At 48.9% G+C, this 24,764-nt stretch overlaps 10 protein-coding genes across 12 annotated transcripts; 8 read left to right on the forward strand and 2 right to left on the reverse strand.

The window, feature by feature from the left end:
- Positions 1-313: 313 nt before the first annotated feature.
- Positions 314-4,365, forward strand: FOIG_00751 (uncharacterized protein). The gene has a single exon (XM_031197153.1). The coding sequence runs from the start codon at positions 847-849 to the stop codon at positions 3,808-3,810; it is 2,964 nt and encodes a 987-aa protein (XP_031072920.1). The 5' UTR covers positions 314-846; the 3' UTR covers positions 3,811-4,365.
- A 521-nt stretch (positions 4,366-4,886) lies between these two features.
- FOIG_00752 (uncharacterized protein) lies at positions 4,887-6,339 on the forward strand. Its single transcript, XM_031197154.1, has 3 exons — positions 4,887-5,275; positions 5,331-5,686; positions 5,739-6,339. The coding sequence occupies exons 1-3, from the start codon at positions 5,035-5,037 to the stop codon at positions 6,057-6,059; spliced, it is 918 nt and encodes a 305-aa protein (XP_031072921.1). The 5' UTR covers positions 4,887-5,034; the 3' UTR covers positions 6,060-6,339.
- A 41-nt stretch (positions 6,340-6,380) lies between these two features.
- On the forward strand, positions 6,381-9,195 carry FOIG_00753 (NEDD8 protein). The gene is made up of 4 exons (XM_031197155.1): positions 6,381-6,677; positions 6,748-6,802; positions 6,862-6,944; positions 7,011-9,195. The coding sequence occupies exons 1-4, from the start codon at positions 6,667-6,669 to the stop codon at positions 7,102-7,104; spliced, it is 243 nt and encodes an 80-aa protein (XP_031072922.1). The 5' UTR covers positions 6,381-6,666; the 3' UTR covers positions 7,105-9,195.
- On the reverse strand, positions 7,350-9,239 carry FOIG_00754 (uncharacterized protein). The gene has a single exon (XM_031197156.1). It carries the CDS (start codon positions 8,817-8,819, stop codon positions 7,671-7,673), a length of 1,149 nt encoding a protein of 382 aa, XP_031072923.1. The 5' UTR covers positions 8,820-9,239; the 3' UTR covers positions 7,350-7,670.
- Positions 9,240-9,574: 335 nt separating this feature from the next.
- On the forward strand, positions 9,575-11,295 carry FOIG_00755 (transcription initiation factor TFIIF subunit beta). Its single transcript, XM_031197157.1, has 4 exons — positions 9,575-10,071; positions 10,119-10,401; positions 10,457-10,659; positions 10,716-11,295. The coding sequence occupies exons 1-4, from the start codon at positions 9,790-9,792 to the stop codon at positions 11,055-11,057; spliced, it is 1,110 nt and encodes a 369-aa protein (XP_031072924.1). The 5' UTR covers positions 9,575-9,789; the 3' UTR covers positions 11,058-11,295.
- Positions 11,296-11,417: 122 nt separating this feature from the next.
- On the forward strand, positions 11,418-12,516 carry FOIG_00756 (uncharacterized protein). The gene has a single exon (XM_031197158.1). The coding sequence runs from the start codon at positions 11,501-11,503 to the stop codon at positions 12,404-12,406; it is 906 nt and encodes a 301-aa protein (XP_031072925.1). The 5' UTR covers positions 11,418-11,500; the 3' UTR covers positions 12,407-12,516.
- Positions 12,517-13,014: 498 nt separating this feature from the next.
- On the forward strand, positions 13,015-13,713 carry FOIG_00757 (uncharacterized protein; the record flags this gene model as incomplete). The annotated part of the gene is made up of 2 exons (XM_031197159.1): positions 13,015-13,360; positions 13,670-13,713. The coding sequence occupies exons 1-2, from the start codon at positions 13,078-13,080 to the stop codon at positions 13,711-13,713; spliced, it is 327 nt and encodes a 108-aa protein (XP_031072926.1). The 5' UTR covers positions 13,015-13,077.
- A 456-nt stretch (positions 13,714-14,169) lies between these two features.
- On the forward strand, positions 14,170-16,784 carry FOIG_00758 (uncharacterized protein). Of its 2 annotated transcripts, XM_031197160.1 has the most exons (5): positions 14,170-14,738; positions 14,786-14,853; positions 14,903-15,063; positions 15,108-15,892; positions 15,940-16,784. In XM_031197160.1, the coding sequence occupies exons 1-5, from the start codon at positions 14,463-14,465 to the stop codon at positions 16,552-16,554; spliced, it is 1,905 nt and encodes a 634-aa protein (XP_031072927.1). In that variant the 5' UTR covers positions 14,170-14,462; the 3' UTR covers positions 16,555-16,784. The 2 variants fall into 2 exon arrangements, with proteins under 2 accessions (XP_031072927.1, XP_031072928.1); XM_031197161.1 differs by having other exon boundaries at positions 14,170-14,853.
- Positions 16,785-18,178: 1,394 nt separating this feature from the next.
- Positions 18,179-21,541, forward strand: FOIG_00759 (uncharacterized protein). Of its 2 annotated transcripts, XM_031197163.1 has the most exons (5): positions 18,179-18,476; positions 18,617-19,929; positions 19,984-20,085; positions 20,136-20,259; positions 20,318-21,495. In XM_031197163.1, exons 2-5 carry the CDS (start codon positions 18,932-18,934, stop codon positions 21,215-21,217), a joined length of 2,124 nt encoding a protein of 707 aa, XP_031072930.1. In that variant the 5' UTR covers positions 18,179-18,476; positions 18,617-18,931; the 3' UTR covers positions 21,218-21,495. The 2 variants fall into 2 exon arrangements, with proteins under 2 accessions (XP_031072930.1, XP_031072929.1); XM_031197162.1 differs by having other exon boundaries at positions 18,179-19,929; positions 20,318-21,541.
- A 152-nt stretch (positions 21,542-21,693) lies between these two features.
- On the reverse strand, positions 21,694-24,623 carry FOIG_00760 (uncharacterized protein). The gene is made up of 3 exons (XM_031197164.1): positions 24,303-24,623; positions 23,973-24,239; positions 21,694-23,920 (listed from the first exon to the last, which is right to left on the reverse strand). The coding sequence occupies exons 1-3, from the start codon at positions 24,342-24,344 to the stop codon at positions 22,118-22,120; spliced, it is 2,112 nt and encodes a 703-aa protein (XP_031072931.1). The 5' UTR covers positions 24,345-24,623; the 3' UTR covers positions 21,694-22,117.
- Between the last annotated feature and the right edge of the window lie 141 nt (positions 24,624-24,764).

Consider the following 24,764-nt stretch of genomic DNA (forward strand, 5'->3'; position numbering starts at 1 on the left):
GCAGTGCTATCACAAAATGTTTCTGCATTTAAGCAACCCGAGAGACGCAGGCCAAGAGGTAGTTAGCCGCCGAAGAAACAACTTTACGGCTAATTGGCCCTACAGCGGTAATAATGGACCAATAGTCTCTCACGCCTGTAACTGTCATCACAACTTTCGCGCGCGCAACAGGTTCTACCCCTGTCAATCGCTGTCAGCCAAAAATAGAAATCCACGATTATGCTTCCTATTGGCTATTTGGATATATTAGTTGTTCGATAGCGGGGATCAACCGACCTAGTGGCCGGCAATGGATGCTACCTTGATGCAACCTCTTCTCGTCTTGTCTACCGCCAACAAACTTCACTTAGCTCTCGCAGCCTTGTGTGCCAGTCAGGTTCTTCAGCAGGATATTGGCGCTCTCAGGCCCCGCCTCCACCACGCTTCATGAGCGGCACGCTACCATGTCTGTCGACGTATCGGCCCACCTAGACGTGGAGTTGGGATGTGCTACTGCAAGTGCGTGCCGCCCAACTCATTCTAAGCCCACACTTCGGATAGCCGCTCCAGCAAGCATTGGTGATTCTGGACCAGTCCTCGGGCTTTAAGACTATGACAATCCCCCGGCCAGGAGTCTGGCCCCCTTCTTCCGCATTCTCTTCTTTCCGTCTTCAGCCTTCCGTGCTGTGTCACTTCGCAGATCTGCATAGAGGCTTCGTTGATCGAGGCATCCTGTCGTTTTCACACACTTAATACTGACGCCGGTCGTCGACCAAATCTTACTATAACGACTAATACATAGCCTTCTTGTTGCGTTGAGCCCCCGGGCAGGAGTCAGGTATCGGGAATAACTGACAGATACGCAACATGGCTGATACACAAAACCGATACTACCCCCTGGACTCTTCGCTGGCCCGGAAGCACAGGGGGAGACTTAATCCTATAATTGAGGAGGATAGCGATGATGGTATGGTTCAAAATGGAGGTCGCAGGACGAGACGCGCTGGCAATGCCCAACTCAAGATTGAGGCATGGTTAACACCGATGAGCGACCACTTCCCTACACCAAGAGGAATGAACTATCTTTCTGCTCCTATTCTCCCATCATCACCTTCAACCGACTCGGCCGCCGACACTTCACCAACCACCTCCAGCAACCCCTGGAATCGCCATAGTGTCGCCACCGAGGCCACGGAGTTTGAGGATCTCTACGATGTGACTGATGATGAAGAGGATATGCTTAAGCGAAAAGCGTCTGCTAGGTCGAGGCAGGTCCCGACCAAGCAACCAACTCCGCTTGTCATTCCAGCAACACGAGATAACTCTGTTGAGACGTGGTCTGCTGTGGACAACATGAAGAAGTCGATGACTTCTCCAGTCCCTCTGACCCCTTCTGTCAAACTGACCATGTCACCTGCTCAGATGGAGTTCATGCATGAGCAACATGCAGCAGAGACACCAACCATGTCAGCTCCCCCATCCTTGGATGGGAGTTTGACTTCTGAGCAGCTCGCGGCTATGAGCGCCCCGCCCACACCCATAATCGGTAATGAGGATTCAAACACCGAAGATGCTTGGGCTGGCGTTCAACTACAACCCGGCGCTCTTGCTACCCTCCACGCCCTTGCTAGTGGCGAGGAGAACCTTCATGAACAGCCATCCCAAGTTCTTGAGGTACCTGAACAACATTCTGTCCAACCAACTGTTGAGATGCGACAACAACCACTGCGACTCATCACCAGCTTCCAGTCGCAGCCAGCTATCAACAGGGCCTTCTCTCCCAACCCTAACCGTCAGTCTCTTGCAGACTTGACAAAGCTTGATATTCCATCTCCAGGTGGCTTCTTCTCCGGTCTATCTCCCCGAAGCCGAAACACATGGCACATGCCCTCCAAGTCCCCCGAGGACATGCCGCCACCTACGTCCACCACCGCTGAACAGTTCTACCGATGTCCCTGGAACATGGATGCTTCGGTTCCCCCTGTCCCTAAGCGTAAGGAACTCGTCGAGGACTTTTATCGTAGTGTTAGGTTTACACCCGCCCCCACTGGGCCCATCGTTGAGCAAGTCGTTGAGCTCAAGGAGGAGGATGACTTCTCGGACGACATGCCCACTGCTCGACCCGTTTTTGAGCACAAGACTGCTCCCTCTACTGTCGAGTCCGCCAATGCCCCAGCTTCACCTCAGGCTGAGGATGCTCCCACCGAGATTGTGATCGACTACGATCCTGAGTATGCTCGCAAGCAACAAAAGGAGGCTCTCTCCCATTTTGATCGCACTGAGCTTTGGCTCATGGCCCAACGATCTTACCTTCGTGGTGTACAAGATGAGTCAACCGAGGACGATGGTGGGCTCAACACTATCACTGAGGAGGCTGAGGAGGAAATTGAAGCTCCTCAAATTCAAACTGAACTTCCTCCTCTCAAGGTTCAGCCCGAAACTTCCATTGTTCCTGTCAAGAAGAGCGTTCGTTTCTCTAACCTTGTCTCAACTTCTGATCACCCCAAGCGTCTGCCTTCCATGCTCGTCCGCCGCGAATCTGCCTACTATCGGGCATTCCAAGACTATATCATCCGCATCCAGCGCCAGGATGTGTTTGTCCACCAGCTTGCTCGATTTGAGGCTATCCAGGCTCAGCGCGTTTCCCTTAAGGAGTCTCACCGCAACCAGCTTCTCGGCAAGTACCAGCTCAGCGTCGTTCCCCAGTCCGCCAAGAAGAGACTCAGCGCCAATGTTGCTCGTGGCGATGATAACATCATTGACGACCCTGAGAAGCTCCGCCGAGAGAAGGAAGTTGAGGCCATGAACCAGATGACCGTTGCTGCGTGGCATGTTGCCGCCATGAAGATGCTTAACGGCGGTCGCCTCATCTCTGCTCCAGTGACCAAACGATTTGCTCGTCTTTCTCGCGCAGCCCCTGGACATGGCGGCACTACTCGTGAGCGTGCTAGAGTCCTTGACTTGGGCGGGCAGACTACCTGCGACTGGGCGTGGCACTGCGCGCTCCAGTTCCCTAACACTAAGGTCTACACTGTCACCACCAAGTCCATTCGTCAACTTTCCAACTGCAATGTCCGTGGTCCCCCCAACCATCGACAAGTTGCTGTTGAGAAGTTTTCTCGCCTCCCTTTCTCAGACAACCAATTCGATCTCATTTCTGCCCGGGAGCTTCACAGCATCCTCAAGCTTTTTGGTGAGAACGGGGAAGACGAGTGGGACACCTGTCTCAAGGAGTGCATGCGCGTTCTCAAGCCTGGTGGCTATCTTGACTTCTCACTCTTGGATTCAGACATCATCAACGCTGGTCCCGTTGGACTGGCAAAGAGCGTTGAGTTCGGCTTTGCCCTCAAGACTCTTGGTTACGACCCTAACCCTACCAAGCTTTGGCTTGGTCGCCTGGCCCGTGCCGGCTTCCAAGACACTCGCCGCATCTGGATGTGTCTACCCATGGGTGCCAGGCGAAACATGTTCAAGCCTCCTACCCCTCCTTTGAAGGATAGCCCTAATGGCCAGGATGTCAAGACCTGCCAGATGGACGCCATGGTTATGGGAAGCAGTGATGATATTGCTAGCGCTTGCAGCATTGCTGGCGGCTGGAACTGGGAGCGATGGCTCCTTCGCTGTGAGATGGAGAAGGTTGCTGGTGAGCTCCGACTCGCCGATACTACTACTACTGGAACTGCCATGGAGGAGGCTGGCAAGTGTCTGGATGGCGTTGCTGCCGTGTTCGAGGAGGGCCGAAACTGCAAATCCGGCTTCCGAATGCTCAGCGGTTATGCTCAGAAGCCCAAGGCTGGTACTGAGACCATCAAGATTGCTCTCTGTGAGTGATCTGTTAAATATTGAAGATTCTCCTTTGTCAACTCGCACTCGCTCGACACTTTTCATACATAGATGAAGATTTATTTTTTGGGATTGGATATAGGAAGGGACACAATAACTAAGTATGAGAGACGATGTTTGGATGCGTGATGATTTCACGCGTAATGGCGGGTGGTTAGGTTAGTTTGCATGTGCTTGGCGAATGGGGTTTGGATATATCATGCTATGTGCTTACAGATACCATTGTAAATAGTACAGAACATGGTGTTCGGATCCTACTTGACGGAATAAAGGTTTTCTTTTGTATGAAGATTATTTGAACAGGAATAAAAATATCGATAGGACTAAACACAAGTTAATTATACAGCTCGAAACTAAAAACGCAGTGTTACTCATTAAGTTAGGTCAACATTGAAAGTGTATGAGATTGGTTTTACGAGATAACGATATATTAGCCTTGGTCAAGAAGAGATCTCTTGGTCTAACTGCTGGGTAGTTTATATAACAAAATAAAAACGAAGCATAAGCCATTGTATCCTAAACTTGTGTTAAATCTAAGAAATAACTCAAAAAACATATTATTCATGAGTATTTGGCATAGTAAGTAATTGCTTATATTAAATCATGTTTTAAAGAAGCTTTATTAATATGCTGACTACGCCTTTGGCCCAGTTGATGTACTGCTACACTAGTATTATGAATCTTGAATAAGATATCAAAGATCAATTCTCATTAAGCATGTCATATAATGGATGGATGCTGATGAAGTTGTTTGCGGTCGCATACTCTTACTATGATTCAGGGTAGGCCACAATTTCCAATCAACATAGGTACCTAAGCTAAGTACGATGTAGGTAGCGACAGACTGAGTGGTGCAATGCACTTTAAAATAAACCAGATGAAAATGATTACATAGAGTACCTAGCCAGACATAGTGCATGAATAAATAACATTCTATTATCGACAACCATTTTGCTGCCCACTTGTCTATTGCTATTCTGATACACTCTGATTTAGACCACTAAGGCCAGAACAGAAGCAAATGGATGTTGTTCTAGAAAGGGAAAGGCCGGGCAAAAAACGGGGACCCACATTAGCCGACAGCTTCAATCGAGTAGCTTCATGGCCATCATTGACGACTACACGGACGCCTAAAACCATCACCACCAAAGTCGGTCGACATATCACATCGGTTCGATTCGTCCACGCTCGCTCCGAAAATAAACGTTTACAATGTCGAACAACAACTGGCAGGAGGAAGCTATGCGCCGCCTTCGACAGATGCAGCAGGCCCGTGGTGGTGTTGGAGGTGGCCCTCAGATGCCTCGAGCAGCCGGTGGTGCCCTCTTCGGCGGTCTGCTACTCGCTGGTGGTGCTCTATTCCTGTCAAACTCCCTATTCAACGTCGATGGTGGTCACAGAGCCATCAAGTACCAGAGGCTAACTGGTGTGAGCAAGGAGATTTACAATGAAGGTGCGAGAAAACGAACTTCGGAGGATTCGGCCCAGACACTTACTTGGGCAAACAGGAACGCACATCAACATCCCTTGGTTTGAGACACCAATTGTGTACGATGTCCGAGCAAAGCCACGCAATGTTGCGTCTTTGACCGGAACCAAGGATCTGCAGATGGTCAACATCACCTGCCGTGTGCTCTCTCGCCCACAGATTGATGCTCTGCCCCAGATCTACCGTACACTAGGCACCGACTACGACGAGCGCGTGTTGCCGTCTATTGTCAATGAGGTTCTCAAGAGTGTTGTTGCCCAATTCAACGCTAGCCAGCTCATCACGCAGCGAGAGAACGTTGCCAGACTGGTTCGAGAGAACCTTGCTCGACGAGCTGCTCGATTCAACATTCTCCTCGACGACGTATCTCTAACTGTAAGCAAATAATCGCATACTTGAACAAGAGCATTTGACTGACATCCCGCAGCACCTTGCCTTCTCTCCCGAATTCACAGCTGCCGTCGAGGCTAAGCAGGTTGCCCAGCAAGAGGCGCAACGAGCTGCTTTCATCGTCGACAAGGCTCGACAGGAAAAGCAGGCCATGGTTGTCAAGGCGCAGGGTGAGGCTCGCTCTGCTGAACTGATTGGTGAGGCCATCAAGAAGAACAAGGCCTACGTTGAGCTCAAGAAGATCGAGAACGCTCGGCAGATTGCTGCTCAGCTCCAAGAAGCTGGCTCTAAGAACAGACTCATGCTTGACTCTGAGGGCCTGGGCCTCAATGTCTTCGACAGCAATGACAAGAACTGATCGGATGATATGGACGGACGAGCCGTGAACGAGGAGAGGTGCTTATGGATTTAATGAACTCTCCACTGTATGTCTACCGAAAGGGTTGTACTATTAGGAATAATGAGGTAGAAAAAGCCAAACTACCAATTCTGCTCTGCTGCAAACGATTTCATAAAATTTGGCCTCAATTCAAGAACGACAAGAGTGAACCACTACGGGTGCAAACGACGCGAAACAGTAGTTGAGTCTTCAATCTCGGCTCTTGACACATAGACATGAGCAAATAGGTAAGTATTGGATCTTCAATCTTAGCAAGATCGTATTCGCTAAAGCCTCTAACCATCATGAGCTGCAGAACTCACAATAGGTACTAGGTAGGCATATCGTCGAGGTAGGCAACAGCTCCAGTCACTGCAAGGGTCGCCCCTCCCCCTCCGTCAGTGTTAGCCCATAACCCCACCATGAATCAATCTAGCTCAGTCAGCCCAACAGCCGCCAATGCTTTGACCTTCACATCAGCCTCGCATACTTGAAACCTACACGACGCTCTTTTCTTTGCTCTTTGCAAACTCTTGTAAAAGCTCTCGAGAACACAACACCCCGGTTCTTCACTACAGCCGCCAAAATGTTGATCAAGTACGTCACATGCCGGAATTTCGACGTCATGCTGGCAAACATGGGAGCAAACTAACACTGCGACAACTAGGGTCCGCACATTGACCGGCAAGGAGATCGAGCTGGATATTGAGTCGGACTACAAGGTAAATCTCGAAAGGCGGCAGACAATAGAAGTGGAGAGATCTCAGCTGACCGCTTGCAGGTCTCCCAGATCAAGGAAAAGGTCGAGGAGAAGGAGGGTATCCCGCCCGTTCAACAGCGACTTATCCATGGCGGCAAGCAAATGTACGTTCCCATACGAACTCTTGAACGAACAGCATGTCTTTCAGTATACTAACGCACCCTGTCTAGGACCGACGACAAGACCGCTGCCGAATACAACCTCTCCGCCGGTGACACTCTCCATCTCGTTCTCGCCCTTAGAGGAGGACGATGGATGGCATAAATACATCGAACGAATATTTGAGCGAACATAGTGGACCTCATCCCGACTTAACGAGTTCGCCGCTCGACAACCGAGGATGACGAGGGATGATTATACTAGGTGGAATGACTGAGCACAGTACAAGAGCTGTTGGACCCACGGGATCATGATGTCGAGTCAGCTGGAGCAGTCATGCGCGAACACTGCTGCTAGTATCAAACACTTTCAGGAGACACGGTGATAATACCAAAAGATACGATAAAGTTATTCTCATTGAAGCATCCCGTTTTAATAAGCCTGGCTATGCTCATATTTCGCTTGCCGTCTTATTGCTATCATACACATCACAAATTGGTATATGCGCCAACCTCGTTATTCCATTCCATTCTTAATCTAATTACACGATTTATGGACTATTAGTCCGTTATCATTGTTGCCACTCGCTTATCGCCGTTTGGTTCCCTTGCTATGGCTCGTCATACACTGTACTCCTGTAATGCAATGGGGTTGGAAATTGCCCCTCAAATAACCCTCCCGACAAACCGTGTCAAACATATATATATATAAAAGAATTGTTTGTTTAGATCTCAAGCTCTTTTCTTAGGCTTCATGAAGACATCCGTAGCCTTGCGCTTGCGTGGTCCGATGCCCAGATTAGGTCGCGTATTTGTGAGACGTGTAGGTGAAGACTGTTCGGCTGGCTCGGGAGAAAGAGATGTTTGTTTCTGTTGAGGGGTAGGAGATAGCGACTTTCCAGCTGAAGGGGTCACTCTGGGCCGTGAAGATGTTGTAGTTTGAGGCTTAGGACCTTTATAGCTGTTGGATAGAAGACCAGTGCGTTTGACCTTGCTTGTAGAGTCGCTGTGGCCAGCAGCAGGCTTCTTCAGAGGAGACAAAGATACCTGAGACGAAGCCTTTCGACGGGGTACCGGCTGTTCATCGTCAAACAGATCATCCCCATCGTCAGAATCAGAGTCCGAGATGTATTGCGCCCGTGCCTCATGGGTTTCAACTACATCAGAGACTGTTGGCTTCGGTGGAGGAGGGGGCGGAGGTCGGATTGCTGGCTTGGCGGCTCTCTGATAGTCGTTCACCATAGCTGCAGGCGCCTTGCGGAGTTTTGTGATAGCATTTGATGCTTGTGTTGGCCTTGACAATGCGCCGTGGATACTGGCAATCTCCTTCGTCTCTCGTCGTACTTTGCGCATGACGCTTGCACCATTGTGAGTCTTGGTACGGCTTCCCCTGTTGAAAGCGAGCGTGCTGCCATTGGGGTCTCGCGCACCAAATCCCCAAGCCTTCTTTGGACCGACTCTGCCTCCTCGGGGCAGAAGTCTTCTGTCATCGACAATCTTGCTGGTGTTCTTCTCCTTGTCCTCCTTGAGTCCCATGAGAGCATTCTTAAGCTTCGCCTCACTTTCCAAGAGGGCCTTCTGGTGATCTGATTTGTATTTCTCATAGACGCGATACCATTTAGTTGGGTTTGGTGGTTTATATGCCTTTTGCTTGACTTCCATAGGAAACTCATGCTTGATAAGCTTCAGCCATACCTCACCTGTCTCGCCCTGGATTTGAGGCGAGTTCAGTTCGATAGTTCGTAGTTGTTTCGCGTTATCGATCTTGAGGAGAAGGAGGCGGACGGCTTTATAAGGAAGATAGTCGCCAACACTGTCGAGTTCGCGGATGTTTTTGATGCATGCCGCAGTGGCAAGTTCCAACAGAGACTTGGGTGGCATCTTGAAGCTCGGGGTAACGTGTCGAAAGTTCGTTCATGCGTTTCGTAAGTTTATGCGATCGTTATGGTGTTTATATGGGGAGATATGCGGAGTGTTCCGTGATAATTGTAGCGACGCCTGAATAGCAGTGGTACAGTTGAGGAGTAAGACGGATTAAGGCAGGGTTATATAAGGTAAGGTGGGCGGCACAGTGGAAGAAAGAAGAGTGATTAAGTGTTGAGCCCCTTGGAAAGGCAGCCAAGCATTGCTATAAAGAAAGCGACAGCATCGTAAATGTGTGATGTTCCGAGAGAGTTGAGATCTTGAAAGGGTACTCGAATGTCAAGGGAACCCTTTGTAGTATAAGGTAAGTAGGGTCTGAGCCACGACGTAGTTGTCAGGGATGTGATAGGTGAGGAATCCGTCGGCAGCTGGGGGATATAGGCTTTGCCTCATCGGATTAGCGTGAAAGTAGGCTGGCCGATCCGCAAGACACTGGCACAAAGAACATAGAACTTACTATTAATTGGAGTGTGCCTGTCATTAGATTAAATTCCATTCGCGGCTGCTATTCCTATGCACACAACGAGTAACTAACGGCAGCTTTCAGTTGTAGGCTTTACTGTGCGAGCTGATGGATAAAATACATACTAACAAAGGCGATTCTGTCCCATGATCCAATCAGAGCTCCACACCCTTATACCAATACCGTGTACCTACCTGCATTTTGGTACTGTACTAAGCATGAGAAAGGCTCACCATGAGCGTGCCTGGGTCTCCACTCAAAGACATCATTCACGAGCTGATAGCCATTCCCTGGGGCGCGCGAATCAACAAAGCGCATACAAAGTTCCTCTTCCCTATACAGAGGAATCCTAAACCTTGGATAAACTTACATATCCTAAACATTTCTCGCCCAGCATCTACCTAAGGTCCCCCGAGTTGTTGCATCTCCAAGTATTCCTCGTCCTGCACAACTTCGATCAGCATCATGGCCGATTCCTTCATCAAGCAGGAGCCCTTCATCAAACCCGATCCTGAGGCGTCTGGTTCTCCTGCGCAAGTCGACGAAGAAGATCTGTATGAAGATGCCGGCGACCTCGAATTCTACGAAAAAAACGCTGGCGCTTTCGAGCAACTCTACCTCGCGCGCGTTCCTCGATACATGTGGGAAGCTTGGTCTAAATTGACGGAGCGACTCGGCGACGACGACGAGATTCAAATTGGCACTCTGCGAACATGGAATGAACAAAAGCCGGATGGCAGCCTAGACGTATGCATACCTGATAAGACGTCATGGCACCATACTGACATGCATAGACCAAACTTCGCATGCTTCTCTCCGCCAACTGCCCAGAGCATCAGGTGCTGCCTCGCGAATATGACCTAGTGGTCCAAGAACACAACGTTAGCAACCACTTCATTTTCAGCGAGGAGGATTTGCCCGGTTTCAAGGCGCGAAGCAAGGCACGACAAGAGGCTGCTGATGCTGGCATCCCTGCCTCATTGTTGAGGCAGAAACAAGGCAACAGCAACGGACCAGAACGTCCGAGCTACGACCGTAGGAGCCGATATCAACCATACTATCGAAAAGCTGTCCCGAGTAAGCTTGTTTTCGCATAGCCGTGCCACGAATAAGTGCTAACACAGCATCCCAGAAAAGACAAAGATCTTTGGCAAGATTCACTATGATGTTCGTGTTGAACCCCACGGCAAAGATGAGGAAGAGCGGGTGCTTCAGCAGAAGATTCTGGATGCAGAGGCGAACAAATCCAAGGTCCAAATCATCAGTCGACACGCAGCTTCGGCCGTAGTGAACCCTGGAACTACCCGCGCAGCCGAATTTGGAGACAGCTTCATCGTACGTTTTGTTCCCGTACAGTCTTTCATTCTCGGTTATGTTAACAAACGTCCCAGAAAAATATTGCTGCCACAGCCAAGCCAAAGAAGGGCGAGGTGTTCAAGGCAGCTCGTATTCCAGAGAACCAGCTTCTGGATCTCATCTTCGAGTGTTTCCGCCAGTATCAGTATTGGTCAGTGAAGGCTTTGCGACAAAAGCTTCAACAGCCCGAACAATACCTTCGACAGGTGCTCGAGAAGATTGCTGTTCTCAACAAGAGTGGCCGGTTTGCCAACCAGTATTGCCTGAGCGATGCCTACCGCGACAAGGGTGGCGCAGAGGCCCAGGAGGCTGCTGCTGAACCTGTTGATGACGACGAGGACGATGCGGAGATGGAGGATGTGTTGCCCGTCTCCTAGTATCAGCATCGACGGACCTCTTAGAAGAGGACAAAAAGGGGCAAGATTTCACTTGAAGGATAACGAACGGAGGATATCATTTAATGTGGTGTTCGAAGGATCCAGGGTAGGGTTTTTAGAGCGGCGATACCCTTCTAGTCTTATAGATTACCAGTTGTAGTCAACCATCTAGCGAAATGCTTTGAAAGCTGTGATTCGCTCGTCAACTGAAACCATCTTTATTTTATCCGGTCTGAGATCGAACTTGGACTCTAGAATTCTTGGCTGGGCTACTCTCGCACTTGGTTATCATGATCCACTCACTATTGTTCTAGATCACAACTACCTACGTAATAACTTCCCCGCAGTAACCAATGCACTCTAAACTGGTCGGAGGCGCTTTCCGATTGTTATAAGACTGGATCAGCTGCTGTCCAAGAGCTGGAATCACCTGCTTTGCTTAGATGTATGCATTCATATACACTCTTCTCCTCTTAATCACCCGAACAACCCCGCTTATAACCAAAGCTCGAGACAACATTTACTATCCGACCTGTCCCAAGATGCATCTGGTATTCGACTTTGACGGCACAATCACCCAAGAAGATTCTATCGGGGAGCTTGCTCGCTCAGCTCTCGAGATACAGAGGAATAAATATGGCCATGACCTCCAGACTTCTTGGGACCAAGTGGTGCAATCCTATGTTGCCGATTACAGACACTACAAAGACAACCATCCATCACCAGAGGTTACTCGAACATCTGTGGATCATGAGATAGAGTTCCTATCAGGAATGAAAGACGTGGAAGAGACATCTCTACGACGCATTGCTGACTCACGCATCTTTGCTGGTCTAGACGCTGAGACGTTGTCGCAAGCTGGTGCTGACGCTGTTGAGGCCGGCAGAATTAAGATCAGAGATGGATTTACGGATCTTATAACCCTCGCAAGACAGAGAGGCTGGAATGTGAGTGTCATATCGGTCAATTGGTCCCGGGCCTTTCTAAGAGGAGCTCTTTTACCGCATAAAATTGAGGTTATTGCCAACGAGCCGGCCTCAGACGGAACAATAAAAGGACCAGAGTTTTTCGAGGGGAGAATGACCAATGTATGTGAGAAGAAGAAAGCTTTGAAACATATCATCAACGAGAAGGATGGGAAGGTGGTTTATTTTGGGGACTCGACCACGGATATGCAGTGTCTGCTTACAGGAGGAGTAGTCATATCGGACAACGAGGAGTCTTCCTTGCTAAAGACTCTGAGAAGGGTCAGCATTGAAGTGCCACATGTTGGAGAGAAGAGAAATGGTAAAATATCCTGGGCGAGGAACTTTCGAGAAGTACTGGATAGTGGCGTGTTAGAAGCATGAGGCTTAGTAAAAAGTTTCCGGTTTCTGAAAGAGCCCTACATATCTTTTTTGTTGATGTTAATAGCATCTGGATGTACATGGTTTTCTCAACATCAAAGCGTTTAACAAAGCGTGCATGCACTGAACACAAGACTTGTGATGACAACCCTGGGGACTCACGGACGCTTGCCGAATTAAGTACCTTTTAATATATTTGCGTTTCCTGGTCCATGTAATATTCACATCAGATGAAATCACTGAATGCTTTGAAAGGAATTTAAGTAAAGCTGGTCCGCCACACATGATCTGTTGTGTTGTTCTGGAATTGCTTGTTCATGCATGTCACTTGTCACAATGAATCAACAAACCAAGCTTTGATGGACATAAGAACAATTCACTCTTCCGATACAGATATAAAAGCGATAAAATGCTCGATTTTTGTCAAATTTCCTCTCCTAGATCAGGGGTCCCCCACCACCACCTCCAAACTCTTGCCCAAAAAGATTATCAGTATGTGCGTCTACGGTCGAGTCGTTTTTAAATGCGCCCACGAGCGCTGGGGCATCTGCGTGAAGCGATGCCAAACAGCCAAAGACTTCCGCGACGGAAAGTTAAATCATGACTGTGTCATAAAGAAACCTCATGTACCCACTTCGCGGAGGATACAGACGGATTGCAATAAATGTATCACGATGGATGGCAAACTCGACAGGGCAAAGAAGAGCATTGACGACGTTAAACGAAAGCTGAAGAGAATAGAAGAGAGGAAGATCAGGGAAAGAAATACGGAAGAAAAGAAGATCGACAACAGGAAGAAAGTGGGGAGGAAGGATGAAAATAGGGATAGTAATGAAGCGAACTCTTGGAGTCTTGGGACGGGACTTGGGAGTATTACCGAGGAGAGTGAAGTTGAGGATGAGTCTGCAAGTGATGGAAGTAGCCAAGGCAGTTCACAAATCTTCAACACTGAAAGAAGTATATAAAACAGTAAAGCCGAATCATCAACTGTCAGAATATATAGAGAAGCCCATCAATATCTTAATCAAATGCCTGCAACTCGTCTGACTTCCCTCAACTTTTCAGATACACGACTATTAATAAACCCCCGATTATTTGCACCCATTCACTTATGATTTTATATACGTATAACCTAGAGCTTTACAACCGAATCTACTATGCCAGCTTTCTCGTAGTCTATATCCTTGTAACTCTACCTCTTGCCATCTTGTCTGAGTGCTGACGTATTGTTTGTCAACCAACCTATTCAATAATTGCTTCATACAGCCGTCATTGCTAAAACCGCCAATAGTCAGAGTTCGTACAAGTGAACATCTGATATGTTGGGCAGCAAGACTGAAAGATTTCTTACCGGAAATGGCTACGAGTGCGAAGAATGAGTCCCGTGATGTTGGATGCATGTCACTCTATCCGAACCTGCGCCTCAATCTTTACGCCCGAGATAAACCCAGAATGGCAGCTCGCTAATATCAGGCTCTCAAAACAGGAACCAATCCGGCTTTGTCTCTTGCCCCCGGATCTAAGCCACCTCCGATCCGCTCCGTGCGGGTCCGCCCCGGAGACTCAACCGCCGTCTTATTCGCCGATCCGAAGCCGGTCAACTGGCCTATCAACCGTTTCCTACTTAAACGAAAACATGCAGCGAGGCTGAGGGGATCTATCCCAGCCCTCGAAGTGGTCCCATGACGGAGTTATGCGTTGCCCGAAACCCTCCATGGAGAGTCGGGCTCTCAACGAGCAAGGCACCCTTGTTTGGGGGCTGAAGAGCGATGTCTTGGCAGTCAGCGTTCAGGACAATTCGACAATTCATAAACAAGCTTGATCCGCCGCTGGACGCTTAATAACATTGCGTGCATTGCACAGGGGCCAAAGACCAGCTATATTCTTCTCGCTTACGAAGTGCATTCAGTAACTCCCCACCAACACTATCAACTCAGTCTCAACAACTTCAGATTCTCATGAATCCAGAGTTCTCCACCCCATTCATTAGGGTGGCCGTTCTTCTCAAGTTCCGCAGGATCACGCTCTCGGTCTCCGGAGGAGGCGCAAAACCGCCTTAATGGGGCTGGTACACCACGGCCTAGACCTGTTCAACTACGATCAGAAAACCTGCTCTAACCAAGTTTTGATCACTGCAAAAGATACTCCGTCTAACATTGAATATGACGAGTATGTTGTCTACAAGCGGTCAGAGGAGCCTGGAGCTCCATCCACAAAGCGAGATCCCTGGGTGGATGATGACGACCACATCACCCACCACTTTACTCGCGATGATGCCTCGGGAACAGCTCTTTTTGACCTAGCCTTTCGGCGTGGGCATATGCTTGATCGTGAAGTCAGTACAATCCATTGAACAGAGAGCGGTGAACTAACTGTCTGAAGGGCAGTTTTCGAAAACCAGACGATGATGAAGCACCATCAGCCGGCATGGAAGGCCGAATACGCCGAGTGTAAGTTTCAACAGTTGATACACAAGATCTCTTGGCTAACTGAACACAGAATCTGTTTCAAGCGTAAAACTATTTACGACGGTGGTCGAGACATTCTCAGCATGACGGTTGGTGACCTGGCTGCCATGAACCTTCATCCTGCCACGCTGCAATACTCAACTCGAACTACCACAGAATCTAGATTTTGGTCAAAAGACAAATCTCAGCTGAGTAAGTTCCTTCAATGCCACACATAACTTTCCCTAATAATGTAGGTATTATTCTCGCATTCTCAGAGATGCCAAAGACGCCCTGTGACTTTCTGTCCATGACATATGATGTCCGCGAACGCTCCGCGACCATCCTTGTCCGACAGTCATGGGAGCCAAGACGACACAACCTCGATGACCTCGACGAATATGATCATCGTCTGGAGTCATGCAGAAATCATTGGGCGCACCCTCTCATCATGCCCGTCGTGCTTCTCCAAGTGCAATTCATGCGGTGTGAAGAGGCTGTTATCGAGAACAACTCCAACGTGGCTCATTTGGAATACGATGTCAGCAACATTGCCGGCTTTGATGCTACAGAGACTGGGAGACGTCTCAGTCGCACATTCAGCAATGGAAAAGATGGCGAGAGAATTGCCTGGGGCCCAAGCACCATGACCAAACTCATGAAAAGGGCACACGAAGTTCTCAAGGACACCATTAAACTGCTGGATACTATTCGTTGGATGGAGAGAGCCATCAAAGTGTTGATCCTGGCCGGAGACGAGTTGAATGAACGAATGGGAAGCTATTCTAACTTCGGCAACGATCTCAGTATGTTGAGTCCCACGGTAATCGACCCTCTCGGGGGACCTCCTGCAGTGAGCCCAGTTCTGCCTCCCAGAGATCTCCCTAGGCTTCGATTTCCCGATGAAGTGACGGATGGTGATTCTTTGGGACCCCATTGGCATGAGATCAGGCAGTATCTTGATGGTTTATTGCGTCTTTGCATGGGTCTTGAGACGGATAGACGCATGTCGGAGGCCAGATGCCGTGCTCAGATCGATATGGTAAGTGGTACAAAGTCGAAAGACAGAACACCAACTAAAAGCAGTAGATCTACAGTAAGATGGCCCAAGAAGACAATATCCTGAACGCCCGAATGGCCGTAGCATCATCACGCGACAGTTCCTCCATGAAAGCTCTCGCCGTGATAACCGCCATCTTTCTACCCGGCGAATTTCTTGGAACTCTCTTCGGCATGTCCATGTTTGACTGGCTCGGCCCAGATGAAGAAGACAACGATTCCTCGGGCCCTATGACCGACCAAGTCAAGGTAAACCGCTTTGGAGAGAACTTTTGGTACTATTGGGCGACCGTGATTCCACTCACTCTTCTGATTTTGTTCGTCTGGCGAGCCTGGTGGGTGACCCAAGATCGATATTTCAGACGCCATCTCTCGCAAGAACTCAGCGAGGAGCGTTTCTGGACCGCAGATGGAAAGCCGCGCAAGCTAGAACGAAGTTTCATTTGGGATTTCTTCTACCTTTCCGCGAGGCGTGATGAGAAGCCACGGCCTGAAGATGACTTGGCTGAGCTGGAGACTATCCATTCCGGGGCGAAGGAAGGGTATGATGGGGGATTGACTGGGGCTACCAACATGAGGCAGAGGCAGATTTTGGAGACGAGGAAATGGAGTCTTCATCAGAGAGGGACGAACGTCACGGTTTAGATACAGACAAGGAGCGAATCGCCTTCGAGCCTTCTATGGGTACGGCATTGTTACTGTTGAGTATATTTAAGTTTGAGAGATGTTGTGTATGATTTAACTATATTACATGTAGTATCTAACAATTGGGCAAAGAATGTCACAAGTATTATTTTCGAAAGACAGCTTACAGTATAGGTCAGCCCATATATCCCGGAACATAATAATACACAACCATAATCTTCCAAGTCCAACCACTGGTGTAAAAGTTTCAGATATCAAGTAAGCCATGATGAAGTACCATCATTGATAGAAAATCATAGGATTCAATAATAGTTGGCTACATCCCAGCTCTACGTACTAAAGGTCGCAAGTGTAGGAAGCCGTCATCTTGTGTCAATACATTCGTCCATGCGGCGATTCATAACTAAGCTAGGCTACAGGGCGCCAATTCAAGTTATTTCGTGCCGGGTTTATGGGTTATAGGCTCATGCTATAGTGAGCGAGTTGCGTTTGATGCCTCTGGTTGACAAGAGGTTGGTCAAAGCGATATGCTAACGAGGTGTCGGGGATCCGGAGAATATAACCATGTCTCAGATCAGAAATAAACTGCAGAATTTTCTATGCAAACGGGGCCACCGAGAGCTTACGAATCGAGTTTGTCAATGACTGGAATGAAAGTCGTAAATTGGAACGCCATGCGAGGGTATGGCGATGGCTTCACTAGTTTAGTCTTAGGGTCAGCCATCTACAATCACGAAATTTAGTCATGAGCTCTGCCGTAAAGAGTATGAATCAGGAACAACGAAGAGAGAAAAAACTGTTTATTTCAAATCACCAAAGCTTGGACGTTGTGCAGGCTGATCTAGAGAGCACACGTTGAACCGATTTATCCGTTATTCATGAGTCCAGAATGAATATCGGCGACGCCTTTACTAACGTTCATCTCCTGGATCATGATCTAGACCCTTGATACTAGGGCAGTTTATTTTGTCTTAATTTCTTTGGTTTGAAGTGAAGACAATTTTGAGGAGTTGCAGTTGTGAGATTGTTGGAGGGGTCTTTGCTCCCTTCAAATGCGGGAGCGCAAGGGTAAGACGAGACATTGCCGGGAGCGACGTCTTGTCTTTGCATATCCTTACGGTACAATAAAGGGTTGTTTTAGTATGATTCAGGGAGTTCTTAATTGATGTTTTTCCCTTAGTTGATTTGATATATAGACAATATTCAAATCTTGCACGGCAATGAAGGGACCCCCAGAAACGATCACTTTGAGATACACCCACTTTCAAACAATCACTTGTGCTTAATTAGGAAGGGAGGGACCAAAACGCGCCAGGAACAGAAAGGAAGGTACATACAAAGATCGATCAAACGGAAGGAGGCTTACGCAGGAACAACTATCAGATCCCGACGCCATTCGGTACCGAGGGAAACCCTACCTTAACCCTTCATCATCATGACCCACTCACAACCACATCATGAGCTTCACGCCCACAGCCTCTTTTTCAAGCCTCCCAAACTCTACCTGGCTCTATTGTGCCGCCTTTTCAATACAAAAGATGCCAACTTACAAAGATTGACAGCCACGACCATGTCTTGAACTCCGACCATTTCCCTTAGCGCCATGAACCACTGGTTCCAGACACTAAGCGCATTCCTAATCGAGGTCCCAAGACATACCAGGTCCACGTTTTAGGGGCTTGTGGCGCTCGATAAGCTCGAATGATCTGCTTGTCATGTCTCATCCGGCGTCAGGGCATTCCTAGTCGAGAACGGCATCGTCTCGACTGGAGCCCAGCGTTGCTTTCCGTAGCATCCTTGGAGGCTTCTTTAGACCAACACGCGGCCAAGCTACGCTTTCGTCGTGATGCTATACTCTTTCAAGGTCGCCTACCTCCCTCATGCCTCCATTGATCAAGTGGCGTCTCTTCATTACGTCCAATGTAATAAATTTGCCCCGATTCCCTGGCCTCAAGTCCTTGGCCCCTCTTCTCTCCCAGTTGATCTCACCCTTAAGCCATTCCTTTTTCATCGCTACTCAACCCACGTCATTCGTTCCTTGACTTCATCTCATTCTTTAAAGTATAGTGCTTCATAGACTACTCTCCGGTTCCGTCACCCTAGTCCTTGTCTCATAACCAGCCCGGCTTCAGCATCTTGTCTCAGCTTCAACTCCCTCACAAGACAGTTGGACCCCTTGGACTATCTGAGTACTACCTCACACATCACGAGGTTTCACTCCTTTACAAACAGCTTGTTGTTATAAGAAGCACTTATACTCGCCAACTTGAACTTGACTTGCCCATATCATCCATTCATTGTCTAGGCTTCTTCAAGTCAGGGGACATTTAAATTGCGAACTCTCTTTCATCTTGAGGTTAATTGCTGTGTATCAGACATGCTCAAGCACCTCATCCTCATTGCGCCGCTCCTGGTGCAAGCACTGGCTGTGCCTGCAGTGGAGCCCAGACACCAACATCTTCATGGACACATCGAGCATACACATGGGACCAAGACCAAAATGACCACGTCTGTCCGCCGCGAGACAGAACAAACCGCCGCACCGCAGTTCATTCCTCCCAAGATGCCTTACGCACTTGACCCTAACACCAAAATCCGCAAGACCACCACTACTGCTGCTGATCCGAACAATCCTAAAGAAACCATCGTTCCTGAGTTCATCCCACCTAAGATGCCTTTCGTAGCGAAAGCATCTTGGCAAAAGTCGACTAAGGGCCAGGATAGCTCTGACAAGTCCGCCTCGGTTGCATCTGTGAAGAAGAAGACGGTTGCCAAGGTCCAGGATGAAGAAGACGACAACAAAGACAAAGAGCCAACTTTCATCCCGCCTAGGGCGCCTTTCCGAGGATCTCGCAAGCCTCAACAGAGTCAAGCTGCCACTCCTCGAGATACAGTTCCCCAGTTTATCCCTCCGCGAAACCCCTGGGCACAGTCTAAGCACAACACTCGTTCTACGGAGAGTGACGACCAGGACATTTCGCAAGAAACTGCCATTCCTGATGCCGACCAGCGAGCTGCCAGTGGCGATGATGAAGTCGTCCCTGCACCTGAGCTCCTCAGGCGTGACGAGGAAGTTGCAGATAACGAATTCTTCGATGAGGAAGATGAGGACGACTACAACCCTGAGGATTTCCCAAACCTGGGCGGCTCTGAAGATGACGAGGACGGTTCTGATGATGAATCTGAAAATACTCCTGCCGGAAACACATCTGAGCAGGCAAGTCAGAACTCCGAGTCCACCGATGCCCAGGGTGATGGCAGCGCAAAGAACTACTTTGGTGGTGACTTTGATGATGAGGATGACGCCAACAACGCACCTACTCGCCTAGAGGCTCGGGGTGTTGGAAAGCGGAACATCCTCTACTTCACAAACTGGTGAGTTGTGGCATATTTCTGTGCAACTAATGGGTGTTAATAATGAAGAACCAGGGGTACCTATGGGGCGAACTTCCAGCCCCAAAATCTGCCGGTGAAGGAGATCACACATGTTCTATACTCCTTTGCTAAGGTGAACCCTAAAGACGGAACTGTGTAAGTATATCAACCCCATCAATATATCGTACTTGTTAACAAAGCGTTAGGTTTTCATCAGACTCTTACGCTGACACCGAAAGACTCTATGCTGGTGACTCTGGGGGTGGAAAGAACGTTTATGGATGTGTTAAACAGCTTTACATTCTCAAGAAGAAAAACCGCAATTTAAAGGTGATTCTACTACCACGACCAAGCAGCCTAATGTGAAACTGCTAAGACGTACGAACAGGTGCTACTTTCAATCGGCGGCTGGAATAACAGTCCAGATCTCGCCACTGGTGTGAGCACACAAGACCGTCGCAAAAAGTTCATCTCTTCCGCCATAAAGCTAATCACTGACTGGGGCTTCGACGGAATTGATGTCGATTGGGAATACCCTGCCAACGCCCAAGAAGCTCGCAACTATGTCTTGTTACTCTCGGATCTCAGAAAAGCCCTCGACCAGTATTCAAAGAACAACAAACTAAACTACCATTTTATGCTTACTGTTGCTACATCAGCCGGTCCAGCAAACTATAAAGTCATGGATTTGAAAGGAATGAACCCATGGATTGACGCTTGGCATCTCATGGCGTACGACTATGCTGGCTCCTGGGATCCTACCACCGGTCATCAGGCCAACGTTTTCGTTTCCAAGAAGAACCCTCTTTCAACAAAACTTGGCACTGACAAGACAATTAACGATTACCTCGCGGCAGGAGTTCCCCCAAACAAGATTCTCATGGGTATGCCTCTTTACGGCCGTTCATTCCTTAACACCGCTGGACTTGGCAAATCCTACTCGGGTGTTGGCGGCAACTCAGAGGGAACTTACCTATACAAGGCGTTGCCACGTTCTGGTGCCAAAGCTACCTATGACGCAGACCTCGTAGCCAGCTACTCATATGACAGCAAGACGCGGGAACTTGTTACTTACGATGATCTCAAATCGGGTCAGGCCAAAGCCGCTTATATCAACCAGCGAAACCTTGGCGGTGCTTTCTTTTGGGAGGCGAGTGGAGATAAGGTTGGATCCCAGAGCATCGTTTCCGGTGTAAAGCGCACATTGGGCACTCTTGAGACGGTCAACAATCTTTTGAAATACCCCACGAGTGCATACGCCAACATACGAGCTGGAATGCCGTCTTGATTTGGCGAACAGCGCTGGCTACTTTTCCTTTGTGCTGGACTTTGTATGGATATATGCTGGATGTGTTTGGAGTCTTGGCAATATTCCCTTTGTCGTCTGTGTTTTTGAGATGATGTGATTGGGAACTTGTCACTGTATAGAATATAGAAAAGCCCTCATTACCTTACATGATATTACATTCGTTCACTTGAACCGCTCTGTTCATAAAAACCAGAAGCAATTTCCTTCCGGCCCCATATATATTCCCATCATAGCAGATATTGTATCATAATCTACAGCTCGAGCAATAATGTAGCAATTAAAATGGAAGAGCAACGTGTCAACAAGTTGAGAATGGCGATGAGCTTTCATGTTCGAGTCAGTTGGAGTGCGTGGTCGTGAAGGTAACCATTACTTTAGGGCGACGACCCCTTACTTGAGTCACTTGATAGGGTATTGTCGTGAGTTTAGTATTATTATTATGACATAAGTTTTAGCTTGCATAGTATATTTCAATCATAAGCTCAGTTTTTCTATCATAACTTCTCATAGCCGCAAGGGCTCCGGCCAGCGCAGGGCCAAATAATGTTAAAATCAAGCACATATATACAAGACAGACCATATTAATTATTCAACTGTGGATTTTACTTGCCTCTAGTCTACAAGCTACTTTCCTATTTCGTAGGCATAAAGCTTAATGTCTTACATCGGGCCTTGGTGATCCGAGACAGTACCTAAAAACTCTTAACAAAAAGCAAGTCCTATAGCCCCCCATTGCCGAAGAAAAGGAAAAACTCCCTATGATAACAAAGACGCGCCATTCTCCGACGTCTTGAGAACCAATTCCGGTCTTTCAGTAAAAACATTCTTTCCCCCTTTTCAATAGAACTCATTCTCCGGCTCGCCAGACAGGGGTGCGTTCTACATATCCTGACCCTGGGGAGTTCCAGAGGCTTCAACGCCGTGGAAAGCGTCTCCAAATGCTGAGTCGTCCATGTCCATGCTGAGATCTAGACCCTCACCCAGCTCGCCTGCTGCGCCGTCTAGCGTAGGGCCGTCAAAGTTAAGGGCATCGCCTGCTGTGTCAAGGTCGCCAAGGGAGCTGAAGTCGTTTTGGTCAAAGGAGACAGAGCCGCCGGGTGTCCCAGCTGCTGGGGTGGCACCAGCAGACGCTGTCTTAGCTACTGACTTGGCAGCGTCAATTCCTGCAGTAGTGGGTGTGTTTGCGTTAACAGAAGCGGCACCCGAGCCAGGTCCCTGATTCGCTTGATCGTTCGCAGTGCCATCTTTGGGCACAACAACCCAGTCTCCACTACCAGTTCCTTGATCGGGCGCTGTTGTGTGATCCTTTGGCCCCTGAGTTCCGCCCATCGTCACGTCACCGCCAGAACCAACTGCGGTGGTATTGGAAGGTGTTCCAGCCCCAGACTGAGCCGCTGACAATTGAGGTTGAGGGGTTCCAAAGTTGTTCAGAGGCGTAGAGGTGTTGGAAATGCCAGTATGCATCTGATCGAGTAATCCAGCAGCAGTGCCACCCATATCGATATCAGATTCGCCAATCATGATGCCGCTGTTCTGCGAGCCAGATTGCGATGGCTGACGAGATAGTTGCGAAGCGTCAGCCTGAACGGGTTCTGGTGCTGGTGGCTGATAACCTCCATCTTGAACACGAGATACCGTCGGCTTAGTATCAACCTTCTTTCCCGTAGCAGCTTCGACTTCAGACACTATCTGTTCGACTGTTTTCGTACTGACGGGACGAGGAACAGCATCCTCGTCGTGGGGGTCAACCTTGCCCTCAATTCGCCAAATCTCAGTGCCTGTACCCTCGACAGTGTTTCGAAGCTCCTTCTCCTTTGTGCTGAGGATGGAATTTTCCTTGAACTTTGCAAGAGCTGCGGCATGGTCGGCCTGCATCTTCTCTATCTCGGCCTTGGTTGACTCAATGTGATTGTAGACTCGCTTGCGGAATTCATCAGCCTTTTCGGGATCAAGCCGGCCGATATACGGCTTCTCGGGTACGGAATTGGAGGCATCAACTCCTTGCGCGGGAAAGATGCCTTCGGTCAAATATGCCAATTCACCCTTGAAACCGAGGTTTAAATCGGCAGGGGTGATCTGGCTTATCCTATAAGGAGACGAGAGGATCTCTTCCATCCACTCGTGGTTCTGCTGGTATCGGCTCATAGAAATCTCTCTTGGAGTAAGATGGTCAAACATATCTCCTCGCGAAACATCCTCTTCATCGTCGAAGGCAGCGTCTAGCTGAGGCATTCCTGGTAGGGGGGTCTGGCCACTCTGGCCAGCGGCGTGCCTCGCTCGTTTAGCAGGAGGACCCGGTGCGGGTTGTGTGGGATATGCCATCTGTTGAGGAACGCCTCGAGGGGCCATCTGGGGAGGTACCGGCTGACGGGTGAGATCAGGCAGGGTAGGCCAGTTGACTCGGTCGGATAACATGAATTCCTTGCGACGAATCTGGCCAGCGCGCTGCAAAAAGTGGCGCTGCTGCATAATGCTGTTGACTCTTTCGTCAAAGGGAATCATGGAGACAGGAACTCTGTCATTCGGTTCGGCGGGTCCGTAATGCACAATGAAGAGGCCGACGTCTGGTTGAGGAGGATTAGGATGACCAGGGATAGGGACTAGTCGGCATCGTCGACGGGCGTGGAGAGCGTACTGCTCGCCGGGGATGTAACCAGCTTTCTGATAGTAAATCTCGAGCATCTAGTGAGGTTCAGCAGGCTGTCCCTTTGTCCATTACTCATCTTGTCCTTACCAGTCCATTGCCCAGATCATGCTTGTAGACCTGTTCTGGAGGCGCCCAGACATAACCATCGGTTGCGAAGGTCGTTCCCAAACGCTGAAGGGGCTGCCAGGTCAAAAGTATCGTGCCGTCTGTAGGCTTATCGAGATATGTCCAGAAAAAGGGCGCCCGGTCTCGCGCGACTTGTGGTGCAGCCATAAGCCACTTAGCAACCTCATTTAGGTCAAGTCGAGGCATCACAGGGTATCGAAATGAAGAGATCAGATGGACGTGGGGCATCTAAAGGACTGTCAGAAAGATGTTGCGATGCCCATTGCATCGTTGCGCGTATGCATTACATACAAGGTCCTGAGGGACGCCCTGGCTAGGATCCGGTTGAGCCATAGTGGGCGAGCGTCGCGATGGACGATATTAGGCGTGTTGGTATATCTAATTACGCGATTGATGATCTCCAGGTATGCGCGTTGCTCAACATTTAGCGTGCCGAAAAAGCCAAGATGGGTTGACTTTGAGAAGGTGAAGGGATGGCGTGGCGCAATTCACGATATGACTTGCGATGGAGTTGTTAGAAGTCAATGCCCTTGCGCGGCTCCAAACTTCTCGCGACGAGGCTGCGAACGTGCAGATAGCCAATCAGAACTATGGAGCTGGGCAAGTAAAAGCGGGTCTCGAGTTCCTGTCCTCCATGGGGAAAGAACGAGGTCGTTAAGCAAGTTCTGGTAATTTATATAACTTAATCCTTGATAGATGATATTGTGTTGAATTGCCTGCGGGTAAGAGCGATCTTTAAAAAGTATTGAGCAG

The sequence above is a fragment of the Fusarium odoratissimum genome (genome assembly GCF_000260195.1).
Source record: "Fusarium odoratissimum NRRL 54006 unplaced genomic scaffold supercont1.1, whole genome shotgun sequence".
NCBI classification, from domain to species: Eukaryota; Fungi; Ascomycota; class Sordariomycetes; order Hypocreales; family Nectriaceae; genus Fusarium; species Fusarium odoratissimum.